Here is a 17,068-nt window from a genome sequence, read left to right as displayed (position 1 = left end):
GATATTGTATCACATATTAAAAGCCATGTAAGTTATTATTATGTATTACTAACATTTGAGTACATATTAAAAGCCACAAGTGGCTTATTGCCTGTGTGAATTTAGTAGATATATTTTCTTAGCGAATCCCAGAACTATAAAAATTCTAGTAATCTTCTCATTAATACCTTAGTGTTAGCCAGGAATATATTCCTTAGTATATTAAAACAGTATAAACCAAGAATACCATACTTAGGATCTAACATTCATTGAATCAATCCTGTAGGGGACAATAAAACATTCTCTAAAGATACTACATGAACAAATGTCCCCATTAGTTACTTCCTTTCCACAAGTCCATAGACACTTCTCTGTAGGTGTATATCATCCAATTTTCAATCTGTACACGATTCAGGTTATTTGGTAGAATCCCCATTCTACCCCATTCAGGTTATTTGGTAGAATCTCATGAGTTTTCTTTAAAAAACATTGAAAGTTTATGGGAGTCACTTATTTTTATAAAATAAAAAGAACATCTGGGCTTATAGGCAAAGATGGGAACAAATCTATTTCTGGCACAGTCTAGTCTCAAATCCTCATGTTTCTTCTTGTTATCTATTTTAGAGTGGCGGAAGCAGTCTGTTAACCTTCATTCATTACTGTAATAAGAAGTGGGAGAAAGGCCAAACTGTAGTTACAGAACTAGTAGACTAGGTTGTTTTGAACTGGCGTTCTAGCATTGATAGAACAACAGTAGCAAAAAGAATAGCCACGAACAAAACTGGATAATTTTAAAAGAAGCCTTGAAACAGGTGAATCTCGACTCCCCCCCCAAGTACCACACCTTCATTAGATAATGGTTTGAAAATTCTAACAGCTGTCTGCATGCTCACTTAATGTTTTCAAACTGTAGGTTGCAAACTGTAGGTTTTATAGTGTTTGCTCAAGTGGAAAAGGAATCAACACAAATCTTTTGAGAGCTTTAGAGGGAAATTTCACGGTTGAGTAACAATGTAATGTTTGATTCACTCAGAGACCCAATTTACTTTTATCCTAATTTGTGAACCTTTTCTATTCCTGTTATTTCTCTCCAGATGTCCAAATTTCAGAAGTCGGTGGCAAAATTACTGGTATATGGGAGCCAAATGTGACCAACTCTGGAGTACTCAAGACCTGATTTTAGTAGCAGCACTGCCTGGGATAGGACTGGCTTTAATAGTTGGTGTAACAATGCAGACCATCTATTACTGTAAGAAAAAACCCACAAAAAATGTAGATGATCACCGGTAAGATATTTGTAAATATTGCAAAAAATTAGGGGAGCTATCGCAAGTAATTATGCCATTCATCGTAAACTCGCTGCCATTGAGTCGATGCCGACTCACAGTCCTTATAGACCAGGATAGCACTGCTCCTATGGGTTTCCAAGATTATAACTGTTTATGGGAGTGGCTGGTGCTTTTACACTGTAGACCTTGTGGGTTGCAACCCAACACATAACCACTATGCCACCAGGGTTTCTCATTGTTCATCGTAACTATAACTTATATTTTCTCTTTTATATTCATTAACATTTTAATTAAATTCCACCAAAAGTCAGGTTAACAATGCTCAGCATTTGGATAGAGCAAAACTATCATCCTCACTGCAAGTCAAATATACTTTACTAAATAACTGTCCTTCTTCTGTGTCTTCTTTCCATCAAGAAAGTGTTGGTGTGTACTCCATGTATTAAAACCAAACCATAAAATAACAATGCCACAGAGTCACTCCAAATCATAATGACCCTAAAAGACGGGCTAGAATTGCACCATAGGGTCCAAGGCTGATATCATGATGGAAGTAGATTGCCAAACTCTTCTACTGTGCAGTGGTCAATAAATTCATAATGACAACCTTTCCATGACCAGCAGATCATTTTTCCACTTCACCAGCACAGCTCCTTTCTCTACTACATACGTTATTCTAAAAGTGTGTATGAGTGGAAGGGGGATTGTTCTATCCATACCTACTACTATTACCAAGGACACCTGGTGGCATAGTTGTTTACATACTGGGCTACTAACCACAAGTTCAGTAGTTCAGACCTACCAACAGCTCCAAGGGAATAGAGGAGGGGTTCTTCTTCTGTAAAGATTTACAGCTTCTTGGGGCCAAGCCCAATCCCAGCTATGTGGACCCCACCCCCCAGAAGAATGGACTTCAGAGGACAGCATTGAGGCTACCACTCGGGGAGAGGGACACTTCTGATCAGAGCACACAGGAGCAAAAGAAGAGGGAAGGTGAGAGTGGAACGCATCCTGGTCCACCAAGTCCTGAGGAAGATATTCCTACTCAGATCCGCCAGTGCACAGAGAAGACCAGAAGGCTGGCCCCACCACGAGACACGACGTCCCTCACTGATCCATAGAGCTACGGGGAAAAACACTGGAGACACCGTGCAGGAATTGTGCCCAATCTGACCCCATCACACTGGGGTGAAACACTAAGGGCATGCAACAGAGCAGCAAAGGGAGCAAAAGAGTGAAGTCCCAGAGGAATACCAAGCATACACTTTGGGGCCAGCGCATGGCACCCCATCAGACTTGACTGGAAAACACTCTAAAGTGTTGCTGTGTGTTGACTAAAGGTCAACAAACAGACCTGGAACAATTTACACGCTTTTCCTTTTTTGCTGTTTTTATTTTGTTTTGTCTTATTTTGTTGTTTTGTTTGGCTTTGTCTTGTGTTTGCGCTTATTATTGTCTCTGCATGTCTATCTAGATAAAATAGGTGGGATAAACAATTTGGAGGAGAATACAATGGGACCGATGGTTCCGGGAGGACATGGAAGAGAGGAAGGTGGGAGAAAGGAAGGCGGGTGTCAACCAACCCAGGGACAAGGAAATAATAAGTGATCTAAAATCGATGGAAAGAAGGGCATAGGATGCCTGGTGAGACTTAATCAAGGGCAATGTAACTGATAGGAATTACTAAAACCTGAATGAAGGCAGAACATGACAGTGGGACAAGAGGAAAGTAAAATGATATAGAGGAAAGATCTAGGAGGCAAAAGACATTTATAGATGTCTAAACATAGGCATGTACCTATGTAAATATATTTATATATAATGATAGGGAAATAGATCTAATATGTTAAGTATTAAGGTAGTAGGTGGACATTGGGCTTCCACTCAAGTACTCCATCAATGCAAGAACTCTTTGTTCTAATAATCCGGCATTCTGTGATGCTCACCTTCCTGACATAATCACTGAAGACAAAATGGGTGCATAAGCAAATGTGGTGAAGAAAGCTGATGGTTACCGGCTATCAAAAGAAACAGCATCTGGGCACTTAAGGTCTGAAGATAAACCAAGCAGCCATCTAGCTGAAAAGCAACAAAGTCCACATGTAAGAAGTACACCAGCCTGTGTGATCATGAGGTGTCGATGAGATCAGCTATCAGGCATCAAAGATCCAGAACAAAAAATCATATCAATGAGAGTGAGGGGGAGCATGAAGTAAAGACCCAAAGCCCATCTGTTGTCAATTGGACATCCCCTTAAAGAAGGGTCATGAGGAGGAGACGAGCCAGTCAGGGTGCAGTACAGCACCAATGAAACATACAACTTTCCTCTAGTTCTTTAATGCTTCCTCCCCCCTCCCCCCACTATCATGACCCCAATTCTACCTTAAAAATCCGGCTAGACCAGAGCATGTACACTGGTACAGATAAGAACTCGCAACACAGGGAATCCAGGAGAGATAAACCTCTCAGGACCAATAATGAGAGTAGTGATACCAGGAGGGCAAGGGGAAGGTGGGGGGAAAGTAGGGGAACTGATCACAATGATCTATGATTTATATATACCCCCTTCCTAGGGAGATGGACAACAAAGTGGGTGAAGGGAGACCGTGGTCAGTATAAGACATGGGGAAAAAATATATATAAATGATCCAGGATTCATGAGGGAGGGAGTGTGGGGGAGGGGGAGAAATGGGGATCTGATAACAAGGGCTCAAATAGAAACAAAATATTTTGAAAATGATGATGGCAACAAATGTACAAATGTGCTTGACACAATGGATGGATTTTGCTAAGAGCTGTAAGAGCCCCCAATTAAATGATTTATTCAAAAACAAAAAAAGATTTACAGCTTCTGAAACCCACCTGGATAGTTCTATTCTGCCCTGTAGGGTTGCTATGAATAGCAATCGATTCGATGAAAGTGAGTGTGAATGAGCAACTATGTCAGATAAATGAAAGCTATAAACCAATATATTTTATTGTAATCTTTATCTGTGTCAGTGGGTTTAAATTTATATCCTTATAAAATAAATATGGTTATAATCTGTTTTACCCACTTAATAGAGATGCTGAGAATGATACAAAAAGTAGCAGCCACTTGTTGAAGATTATTATGTGTGTCAAGTTGAATTCTACAGGTTTCACACCTATGGTAGTGGATTTTTAAGATAACCACTATAAAACAAACCCTATCTTACTCAGACAAGTAACTTAGTGGAGGGTACAGTGCTAGTCTGTCCCAAGCAGTGAGTCCCTTAACCCTCAAACAATACTAATGAAATCTCAGGAGATAAAGTAGTACATTGAATGTGATAATGTTAAGCTTCATCCTCTAATTTTTTGTTTATTAAATAGAAAATTGCCTCTGAGTGATGGAGGTATGAGAAGTAAATACTAGTTAAGTAAAATCTCATCGATTTTATAGCAATTAATTAAAATTAGCATTTATTTTGAAGTACCATTCCACAGTGGTAAAACAATGAATCTTTTATGCCATTTGGGGATGATTTTGAAATATTACTTTAAAATTGAAAGTGGCTAGTAATGTGCACCACATATTCCTGGAAGGCTTGCAAGTTGCAGTAAAATCAGCAATTTGAATAGTCTTTGATTTTTCTCTGGGAGAGGAAGATAAATTCTCTAACTTTTGTGTTCTTTCAAAATTCTAATTTTTAAAAATAAAAGTATCACTCCATGTTCTTTAAAGTAATACATGGCCAAGGGCTCATGCGGGAGGGGGGAGCGGGGAGGGAGGGGAAAATTGAGGACCTAATGTCCGGGGTTTAAATGGAGAGAAAATGTTTTAAGAAACGATGTACAAATGCGCTTTACACAATTGATGTGTGTATGGATTGGGATAACAGTTGTATGAGCCCCTAATAAAATGTTAAAAAAGAAAAAAAATAAAGTAATACATGGCATACATATTTATGGGAATAAAATCAGTTTTATTCAACATTAATTTTGCAAATGGAAATTAAAGTGGTGAATTTCATTTTACCACTTGACATAAGTTAGAACTCCCCTGAGATGTTAAAAAAAATTAACTCACGCTATAGGTTTTCTCCACACAGTTTGCCATCTTCCAAACTTTTATGTAACATTGAATTTATGTTCTAATACTTTATCTGTATTAATTGGCTGTGACTTTGGGTGGAACATTGGTTCCTGTTTCCTCCTTTATAAGTGGTAATAATGCATTTCTCACTTCTTCTGTAGTTGTGAGAAACAAATGAAAATGAAAACTACATAATAATAGTGCTCTCAAATTTTGAGTTTATTTATTGGCTATTGAGTAAAGAATTAAATGACATTGTTTCCTCCAGTTGAAACAAATTATAGTTTTCTTTGAGATTTTTTCTCCTATACCATTCCCTGAATTGTACATTTCAACATATAGAGTATATAGTGGAAAATGTATGAACACAGATTCAGACAGCTTGGGCCTCAAATCCTTGTTCTATAAATCACTCATTGTGTGGCCTTTGGGAATTTTCTTAAAATTTCTTAGCCTCAGATTTCTCATCTGTAAAATGAAATTAATACTATCTATCATGTAGACCTTTTGTAAATATTCAAAATAATATAATATGGCTTTAGGAGTATACCAATGTCTACAATTTTATTTAGCTTGCATCAAAATAATAAAGTAGGTCAAGGAGTGGATAGTGAGATGGATAAATGGGCCGATGTTAAACCAATGTGGTAAAATGTTTAAAATATAATTGAAATGTTAAGTATATCAGAATTCACTGTAAATTTCTTTCAATTTTATTGTATATTTGAAAGTTTTCACAATGAAATGTTGGGGGAAACTGGGAAATGTTAAGTAAAGTACCTTGAACATGGAACAGATTCACCAAAATTAGTCATTATTATTATTGCTTTCTCTTTGGTAACTATTATAATAGATATTTTAAATGACAGTGTTTATTCTGTATTATTAAAATTGGGTTTCATAGAAGTTATTTATTGCCAGTTAAGCAAACACTCCCTCCTAACTATGTTTTTTCTTTTCTATATGCACCAGAGAGCAGAAGAACGTTCCTCAGTATGACTCTGTGTATGCTTTGGACACTGACATGAGACCTTCTCCACATAATCAAGGCCAGGTAAACACGGAAATTAATTTAACAGATAACTCAAGTTTACAGAAGTCACAAAAGAGAGAAATGCCTTGGGGGGTGGGGGGAAGAACATTGGGAGATTATAGTAGTCAGAGACAACAACATTGCCTGTTATCTGAAGATAGAATTATAGAAATGTGGCATGTTTGATGAAAGGTTATGGATCATTCAAGTACAGACCATACCCGGGGCAAATTACACTGGGAATTCTTCCTACCTCTCCTCCCCATCATTTGTTTCCAGGTAAAATGAAGCTGAAATACATATCTAAGGTAGCCTTGGAGGGAAAAGGAAGTCACAAAAACAGGCACAGAAAATAAAAGATAAGAGGATAAAGATTTGAATTCTGTGATTTTTCAATTATGCTAACTGAAAATCTTTTTTCACCTAATAAATTTTTTCCTAGTAGCATAAATCCTCCACTATAAAAAGAAAAGGCAAACAAAAAATTGTGGGAATCTCCTTGATTCTCTATACAGTACTTTAAAATGAACTCTGAATGCAGATAAAAGGGGATTGGAAACCTCTTTTTCCTAGTAAACCACAAATATAGGAAGCAGAAGCAATGATTTATTTTAAATCAAACCAAAAGTAATCACATGCAACAATGGTGGCACTTTTATGCAAGCATTGGACCGCTAAACAAAAAGGAAGAAGTTCAAATCCACTAGCTGCTCCATCTAAGAAAGATGAACTTGTCTATTCCCTTTAAGATTTACAGTCTCAGAAACTCAAAGGAACAGTGCTACTCAGTCATTATGCATCAGAATTGAGCAAATAGCAGTCATCTTTTTGTTATAGTATATTAAGTTATAGACTATGCTCAGTTGTGATATCTACAGTTTAAAAGAATAATATCTACACTGATATTTTGAATTTTCAACATCTGAATAATTCTATGCATATGTCTGATATAATAACTTTTTGATAGCATCAAGTCCAGTTAAACACTGAAACTCATAGTGGGCTTCAGATAAAAGGTTAATAAAATTTTCATAAATGAACTAAGTTGTTGGTCCAGTCTATTTGGATTCAGAGTAGCCCTATGTATAACAGAATGAAACATTGCCTGGATCTGAGTCATCCTCATAATTATTATTAGTTTTCAGGATTTATGTTATATACATAGTATTTGAGTCCATTTTTCAGCCACTGTGTGAATCCATTTCATTAAGGGTCTTCCTATTTTTTACTGGCCCCTTTTCCCAAGCAAGTTGCCCTTCTCCAGGGACTGGTCACTCACTACTAATAGCATGCGCAAAGTACTACTAATAGCATGCTCAAACTACTAGGTCTCATAATCCTTGCTTATAAAAAGCATCCTGGCTGTACAGGTTTGTTTGTTCTTCTATATGAAATATCCTTCCCCAACACCATAAACCAAAGGCATCAATTCCTCCTTATTCATTGTCCTATTTTTACATGTATATAAACCAAAAACCAAGCTCACTGCCATTGACTCAATGCTGACTCAAAGTGGCACCTCTATAAGAAAACTGAAAATCATGGTATGGATCAGGTACACCTTAGTTCTTCAGGTGACACATTCACTTTTTAACACTTTGACGGGGTCCTTTAGTCTCATAAACCCACAGGGGCAGTTCTATGAGACAGCATTGAGTTGATGGCAGTGGTTTGGTTTTGGAGGGTCATGGGAGGGGAGGTTGGGAGGAAATAGGGAATGAATAATAATAATGAGTACAAGCAAGAAGAAATTGTTCTAAAATTGATTATGGTGATGATTGCAAAATTATTTTAATATGTTTAAATAATTTAATTGTAAGTATGTGAATTATGTATCATTAAAACTATTAACAAAGAAACTAAAATCATTTTTAAGCATAAGAAAAAATGAACAATTTCTCTGATCATTAGAGAAATGACTACAACAACACTGGAATGCCCTTTTGGCCTGTCAAAAAATGGCTTAGGATAATAAGATCTGTGGCAATTGACATATATTGGTAATATATTTTCCTTGACAGATTTTCTATTACTCGAAATGAGAGGAAATAGCCACAGCATCCATCAGTAAATGGATTGTGGAATGTACAAAGTATGAAACTAGGAAAATTGGAAGTCATGAAAAATGGAATGGAATTCATAAAGATCAATTTCCTGTGTATCAGTGAGCTCAAATGAACTGGTACTAGCCATTTTCATTCAAACAAGGTTATGGTTTACTATGTCAAAACAAACAAACAAAAAATTCACTGCCATAGAGTTGATGCTGACTCATAACAACCCTGCAGGACAGGGTAGCACTTCCCCTGTGGGTTTCCGAGCCTGTAAATCTGTATAAGAACAGAAAGCCTCCTCTTCTGCAATTCAGCTCGTGGTTTTGAACTGCTGGTCAGGATTTTTTATTGCTCAACGTTAAATAATTGCTCAACGTTCAAGAATTTCAGGAAGTAGCATATGAACAAGAACTGATGGTATCAAAAGAAGAAATCCAAAATACACTTAAGGCATTCATTAAGAAGGCTCCAGAAATTGATGGTGTATCAATGGAAACAGTTCAACAAACGGATGCAGTCAAAGAGGCACTCACTTGTCTATGCAAAAATAGATCTAAAAGACAACGACCTGACCAGCAAACTGGAAGAGATCCATATTTGTACTCATTCTTTTCAAAAAGTGATAGAACAGATGTGGAAATCATCAAATATCATTAATATCAATCACTCCATTTCCATCAAGCCAATTCTGACTCATGGTGACCCTATATAGGGCTTCTGAGACTTTAAATCTTGATCAATGTAAACACTCTCAGCTCTTTCTAACAGAGGGGATGGTAGGTTTGAACTGCCACCCTGGTATTTAACTTCTCAATCCTAACTCACAGTGAAACTAGGGCTCCTTATTACAGTCAAATAAATTTTGCTCAATGTAAGTTAAAAATTGTTGCAGTTGTACATTGACAGATGAGTTTCCAGAAACCCAAACCAGATTCAGAAAAGGATGTGGCAGGAGGGATATCATTGCTAACATCAGATGGTTCATGATTTGAAACAGATAATATCAGAAACACGTTTACTTGTATTTTACTGACTATGCAAAGGCACCTGACTGTGTGGATCCTAACACACTATAAATCATATTCAAAGAACGGAAATTCCAGAACTTGTGCTCGCTGGGAACCTGTACATAGACAAACAGGCAGTTATTTGAACTGAACAAGGGGATAGATACTGCATGGTTTAAAGTCAGTAATGGTGTGTGTCAGTGTCGTTCCATATTCCATCTCCATGCTGAGTGCATAATTTGATAAACTGGACCACATGAAGAAGAATGTGGCCTCAAAATTGGTGGAGGACTCATTAGCGTTTTGTGGTATGTGGATGATACAAACCTAGTTGCTGAAAGTTAAGATGACTTGAAGTGCTTCTTGTTGAAAATCAAAGACTACCACTCTCAGGATGGATTATTCCTCAGTTTAAAGAAAACCAAATTTCTCACAGCTGGACCAATAAACAACATCATGAAAAATGAGAAAAGATCGAAGCTGTGGAAGGTTTCATTTTACTTGTAGCCACAATCAATGCTCATTGAAGCAGAATGCAATAAACCTAATGATTTACTGCATTGTTGAAATCTGCTGCACAAGGCCTCTTTAAAGATACCACTTTGAGGACTAAGGTGTATCAGCCCAAGCTATGGTATTGTCAATTGCCACATGTGCATGGAAAGCTGGATTTTGAATAAGGTAGATGGGAGAATAACTGAAGCCTTTGAATTATGTTTTTTGTGACATATGTAGAATATTCTATAAATATAGGGTTGCTATTAGTTGGAATTGGCTAGATGGCAGTGGGTTTGGGTTTGGTCCTCTTCCCCCACCCCCCAAAAAAGAATGAATAAATCTGTTTAGGAATAAGTACAGCTGGGTTTCTCCTCGGAAGCAAGGATAGTGAAAACGCATCTCTTGTATTCAGGACATGTTATCAGGAAGGACTAGTCCTTGTTGAAGCCCAGTATACTTGGTAAAGTGTAGGGTTAAGGAAAAAGAGGAAGACCCTCTATGAGGTTAGATTGACACAATGGCGACAATGATGAGCTCAAACCTAACGATTGTGAGGATGGTGAAGAACTAGGCAGTGTTTTGTTCTCTTGAACATAGAACTGCTATGAGTTGAATTGACGCTATTCACATGTCTTCAAATTGATGTATTTATAAAATTCTTTATTGTAGCATCCATTGTAATAGGAAAAAATGGAAATACTACAAGTACCTATCCAGAGGAGTGGGATAAATATAATGGGATGATATTAAAAATTTTTAAGAAAAAAATCACTTCAATATTGATATGAAAAGTTCTCCAATGTATGTTCAGTGACAAAAGGATGCAGAAGAGGGTGCATAGAAAGTGGAGACTACAAGGAGTCTACGGTTATACATATATTCATAGTTATTTGCATTTATTTAAAGAAACACTGAAGTTGTACACAAACAACAATAAAAGTAGCTACCTTTTAGGTGATTATGGAAGTACCAACTGAGTGGTTCAAGGACAGATGTGGGGGGAAATTTTTGTTTAAATTATTACCCATTAACATTTTTTCAGAGTGTTGTACTTTTAATTCAGAAATGAACAAATTTGATTTAAAGGATCATCTGGGAGATGCGACCTTAACTGCATGATCTGTGTTGGTATCACTTCTAATAAGATATAGCCACGTTATGTACGCTCTAATATGAGAAGGGCACATTACTGCTGTTGTGTTGTTGACAAAACAGAATAACCTCAATTTAATCATGAGGAAACATCAGGCAAACCCATTTAAGGAATATTCTATAAAATAATTGATCGATAGTCTTTGTCATGAAAGACAAAGAAATATTTAAGGATTTCCACAGATTAGAAGCAGTTAAGGAGAAATATCAAGTGGAGGCAACCTGAGATTCTGAATTGGATCCTGGGCCAGGAAAAGGATATTAGTGGAAAACCTGCTGAAATTTACATAACTTCTGTAGTTCAATTAATAATATTACAACGATATTATTTTTCTCATTTTGATAATGTAATCATAGTTATGTGAGATGTTGACATGAGACACTGGGTCAAAGGAAACTATTATATTTGCAAATTTTCTGTACATCTAAGTTTACTAAGGTAAGTAAAAATGTATTTTTTATTAGTGTTACAGTTCATACATATGTGAGTTATTCCAACAAAAATGTATTTAAACATGTCTCTGGCATCAGTGGATGGCTGCAGACAAGTTCTCTCAGTAATACACTTGTGTAATTAGGATGCCCTTTTTTTAAAAAAGGATATTTTTGTGCCATGAAATTTTTTTCCAGTCAGGGCTAATAACAAATTTTTAACAAAACCCAAGTGAACATCTTTCCAAATCATTGAAATTTTGCCACAAATTTACAGGAATGCTGCTCTACATCAATCAATAGTTTTTAGATGGGTCAAGTGTTTCAAAATAGGTTGTGAAAAAAAAAAAGAAGGCTGGGAAGACCTCAAAGATGAGCCAAGACAGGGACCACATCAAACTCAGTGAATGAATAAACTGTAGCTGAAATCCAGAAGCTAGTGGAAGAAAACCATAGAAATAACATTGATGTGGTAGCTATTGAAGTTTGGATCTGTCATCACTTGGCATTTTTAATTTTAAATGAACATTTCAGTCTCAGTACGCTTTCAGCTTGATGGGTGCCAAGAGTATTTTGTGAAGATCAGTTAGTTCAGAGAGATGATCTTTCTATCAGTTTTTAAGATCAAAGCTAATGAAGATTATTTTATGGAATGACTCCTAACCAGGAAAATGTTGGATTTACCAATATGATCCAGAGAACGAGGTCCACTCAAATCAATAACTTCCCAGGAACTCTGGTGGGTTAATTAACTTCAAGGCAGATCCATTGAACTCCCTAAGTTCACTGACCAGGGATGTTGAAGTCTTGACTTCAGACAGACTGCAATGAAAAGTTAATTATGAGCTGGTGCGTGGGTATCAGAAAGAATAATTTCTTTTTAAATAAGCAGCAATATAAGTGATGTGACAGCTAAATCCAGATGGAAAAATCACACCAGCCTCTGTGATCTAAGAATTTTAAATAATAAAATCCAAGACCAACTAAGGGAACTGTAATGGAGCTTAAATTCTGGGCATCCAGTTTGCAGAAGACTGTGGATGACAGTGAAAGCCCAAAATCCATTTGCAGGACAAGCCTCGGAAAATTCTGACCATTGATCAGGGATGTAAATAGCCTTGCTATCAGACGGTGCATTGGGAAGTAGATTAATACAGATCTAGTAAGATTAAAATTTTTAACTATTAAAATTGGAAGTTTGTTCATTTATTTTTAAATTTATTATTATTTAGGAGCTAGTACATATATCATATCATTCCATAGTTCGAGCACATCAACAGTATAGTGCAAGTGTTACCACAATCAGTTTCCAAACATTCTTTCCCTTTTACTCCCCACACTGTAACTCCCCCCGCCCCTCTCCCGCCCTGATGAAACCCTTATTCTACTTGCTGTCCCTATAGGTTCATCAATCCTGGGTTACATATTCTGAAAGACAGAAAGACATATAACACAACTTCAAAAACACCTCTGAGAAAAACCCTAACATGAAAAAAATACAGAAAATATTGAATACCAGATCAGGTCCAGTGTGCATCAGAGGGGCATCAACTGATAAAGTTTTACTGATAAAGTTTTAACTCTTCAAATCAGGTTTTTCCTTTTGATCTTCCATACTCATCTCTCCAATTCACTCTGTTTAGTAAGCACTTTTTTCCCAGCCTTCTATTATGGATAGAGGGAGATCATCTAAGGCTTGTTTCCTATGTAGTTGGAACTCCCACTTTCATCCATAGCCTCTGGAAACCAGATTCTCACAATTTAGGCTCTGATATTATTCCCTCCTTCAACTTCAGATTATATGAATTATAATTTTTTGGTGAATGATGACAGTGTGTTTGTTCCGTGTGGACTTAGTTGACATCTCACTTAGATGCCTGCTTGTTTACAGCCAAGCCTTTGAGACCCCAGATGTTATTTTATCTGAAAGTCAAGCAAATTTAATACCTTATTATTTTTTTCTCCATTGTGACTCATTTTAAATTTGTTCTAGTTTTTATTATTTTCTGCTTCTTTTGGATTGGCGTTTTTCTGAGTTTTATTTATTTTTGTTGTTTTAAAATGAAATCCAAACTAGGTAAACCTATAGAGACAGTAACTGGATTAATAGTTTCTTAAGGAAAAAAATAGTTTCTTAGGGTTATGGCAAGAAAGTTGGAGGGAAATGAGAAACTATGGTAATTATATTAAATATAATTATCAATTAATTATATGTTAAATATAATGAAGAAAATATTCCAACATCAATTGTGGTGGTGATTGCACAACTCATTTTAATATGTTTACACCATTAAAGGGAAGGTTGGGGACAAATGGGTAGTTAGTAATAATGGATACAAGAATGAAGAAAATAGTTTACAATTGATTGTGATTATGATTGCACAACTCATTTTAATATATTTAAACCATTAATGGTACGGTATGTGAACTATATGTCAATAAAACTTTGTAAAAATAAAAAATAGATTAAAGGTAAAAAGGTAAACTCAAAAAAAGGCTATGGCAACTATTTAGGGGGATACCAAAGAGGCAATTTTGATAGATTTTATTGAAGGACACAAGATAATCATGGAAGCTTAGTTGAAGAAATTTTTAAGAAAATTGCAAATCATATTGGCAAGGACACAAGGTAATCATGGAAGCTTTTCATTACAATGCACATGCTCATTTTTTTAGGGTATCCTAGGAAAATTTCATTGTGAAACCTTACGTCCCCTACCCTAAAGTACTGATATTGACCCCTTCAGATTTCCTTTTGTTGACAAAACTCAAAGAACATTGAATAAGAACACAGTTTGAGAATGCCTATATTGCCATTTTGATGTGGTGTAAATCAAAGATTGCAGAAATCTTTGGAGAAGGATTAGAGAAATGGAAATACTTCCTTTAGAAGTGTACAGATAAGATATGGAGGATATTTCAAAAAAAATAGCTTCATATTTTGAGCTGTTTGCTTAATAAATATTTATATTACTTTCTAGCAATATTGTTTTACTTCCCTTAGTATATCAATATTTTTCAAAGCTATTTTACTACAAGTATTGGTTGAAAATCTTTGTGTTCCCAGACCTATGCTGGGACTTATGGGAGAATAGATTAACATAGTCATTTATTTTCCCTCATATCTAGAGATATAATAAATATCCATGAAACAACATACAAGTCTGTATCAAGTGCCCTTGTTTTTAGGAAGCTATTTCTTCAGAGCACATCTCACGTCTCACTGTACAATGAACTCATTTGGGTAGTTGCTTGATAAACATCTGTTCCCCAACTGAATTCTAAGCTTAAAGGAACATGGAAGATATAACTTTATAATGTACCTGTATGTGTAGGGCATTTATGTGTAAGAAGAATTCCATTGTTTTTTGAAGTTCCCAAAGGTAGAATCAGAACCAGTGGTGGATATTACAGAGAAACAAAATTACAGCTCTATGTAAGACATTTATTTTCTAGCAATTGGAGGAATTGAATAAGGAAATAAGCCATCCCAATGAGTATTTCAGATAGAGAGCAGGCTAAATGACAGTTAAAATTTATGATAATTCTAACTCATAGTAAGTGCTTGTCATACATTACCATTTAATATTATGAGTTTTAAGATATGATAAATAAAATACAGGTTAAATAACTTTAAGTTAACAGGATAAAATGTTTCAGGAGGTCAAAGAGATTTTGATGAATTAGCTCTGCCATTGCCCTCATTTTTCTTTGTGCATGATTAAGTAACTGGTGTGAGGACCTTTTTTACATTTACATTTCAAAATCTGTCTGGAATATTCAATATGTCCAAAGCACTATAATAAACCTGGGAAGGTCGGCAGATTGCAAAACTGCATAAAACTAGATTCTTGTCTTCAAAAGTATTTTGCTCTTCCATTTGTTTCAGTATCACTTCCTTCCCCTATTGACATACACTATAATTTTTCATAAAATATGAAAGCCTAATCAGTGGTATATAATTTTTATCTTGGATTTTTATATCTTGATCGCCATGTCATATGCCAATTATATTAGGGTAGGCAGGGCCAGAGAATGGAGAATGACTAATGGTTATTAGACTGAATTCAAAATTACCATTGAAGTAGAAGGAGCTACTTGCTATAAATCCCTGATCATTTTCCCTGTCCTATTCCATTTCTTAGATATTCTGTTTTGGAAAGGGATTCTGGAAAGGATATCAATGTTTCCTTTCCAGATTTTGAAAATTTTAAATCAAAACACACAAACATTTAACTATATTCTCAAAAAGCTTATCATGAATTTCTCTTCTTTAATTTTAATTTCTCTTTGCTAGAAATTATTGAATACAACCTAAATAGTAAGATTAGAGCTGGTTCTGGCCACATTCATAGAAATAATTTATCCAAAGTATAACTTGTCATTTGATTAAAACTCAGTTTTTTAAAAAGTGAAAAATAGCTGAGTAGACTATATGTTATGTGTATAAATACACACATGTGTTTCTGTATGTATGTGTGTGTGTGTGTGTGTGTGTTCCCTAATATTGGAGGCCAATATTGACTGAAAATCTCCCAAGTGAATTCCCAGGGAAGTGTTTTGTTTTACTCTCAGTCCATTTCTGGTCTTTTCCAAAGAGTAATTAGAGGGTATTCTGAATGGAGTTCAGAGTAATCCAATACACCTGCTTTTGGAAACTTGAGAAAACTCCCAGATTAATCTAATGTTTTTCCGCTTTGCTTTGTTTGTAGCTGAGAAATTTCATTTAGGCTAATATTTCTGGGAACATCCCAGCCTGTTCCCCAAGCAATTAAAGTAATTTTTGACAGTCTCAGAAGGACTCTGAACTTCTATTGACCTTTAAACTAATAATTACTAAGTTTAGGAGCATATTTCCTGAAACAAAAGGAGCTTTGATGGTACAGTGGGTTTAGGGTTGGCCTGTTATTGAAAGGTGACTAGTACAAATCCCCCAGTCTCTCCATGAAAGAAAGATGCCACAATCTGCTTCCTAAAGATTTACAGCTTTGTAAACGCTGTGGAGCACTTCTACTCTCTCCTTGTCTTTAATAGAGAAACTCGAACATACCTAAAATTGGCAGATTTTACTGGGGTGCAGAATGTAAAGTGTATTTCCACTTTACTGGAGTGCAGAGTGGAAAGTATATTTTTCTAATTCTTATTGACCAGTCTCTCTTCTTGAAAGGTAAAAGACTCTTTCATCTTTATTTAACTCTGAAAACAAGTTCTAAATCTAATTTGCAAAATTAAATCCTTAATAATAATTTCAAAGTTGCACATCTCTAGAAAGGGCATAAAGCCCTGGTTTTGGTGATATGATCACAGTCAAATCACAACTTGACATATTTGTTTCAATATCTACAAAAAAGAAGATGGAGATTTATATATTCCTTTATCTTTCACATGGTTATTTTGAAGATCAAATGAGATAGTAGAGGTAGTCTTTGTCCAAATATGTAAAAATGTTATTGTTGTTGCTTGCTACTGAGTAAAACTAAAGTATTATAGACAAGGAATCAAAACCAGGTTGTTGGTCGTTTCAGTATCGAACACTAAAATTGATGTGCAATTTATTATAGAAATTT

General features: G+C 35.6%; 1 protein-coding gene across 1 annotated transcript in view; it reads left to right on the top strand.

Annotated features, from left to right (window-relative positions):
- The window catches only part of LOC123522506, a 43,013-nt gene that overhangs the window by 14,223 nt on the left and 11,722 nt on the right, over positions 1-17,068 (top strand). Inside the window, exons 3-4 of the mRNA XM_045297370.1 lie at positions 1,074-1,265; positions 6,298-6,379. Of these exons, the coding sequence (XP_045153305.1) occupies positions 1,074-1,265; positions 6,298-6,379 (274 nt within the window). The remainder of the gene's footprint in view (positions 1-1,073; positions 1,266-6,297; positions 6,380-17,068) is intronic.

This window comes from Echinops telfairi, unplaced genomic scaffold (assembly GCF_000313985.2).
Source record: "Echinops telfairi isolate 266 unplaced genomic scaffold, ASM31398v2 ScPeMD7_7419;HRSCAF=8457, whole genome shotgun sequence".
Classification (NCBI taxonomy): domain Eukaryota; kingdom Metazoa; phylum Chordata; class Mammalia; order Afrosoricida; family Tenrecidae; genus Echinops; species Echinops telfairi.
This window is presented reverse-complemented; position numbering and strand designations above follow the sequence as displayed.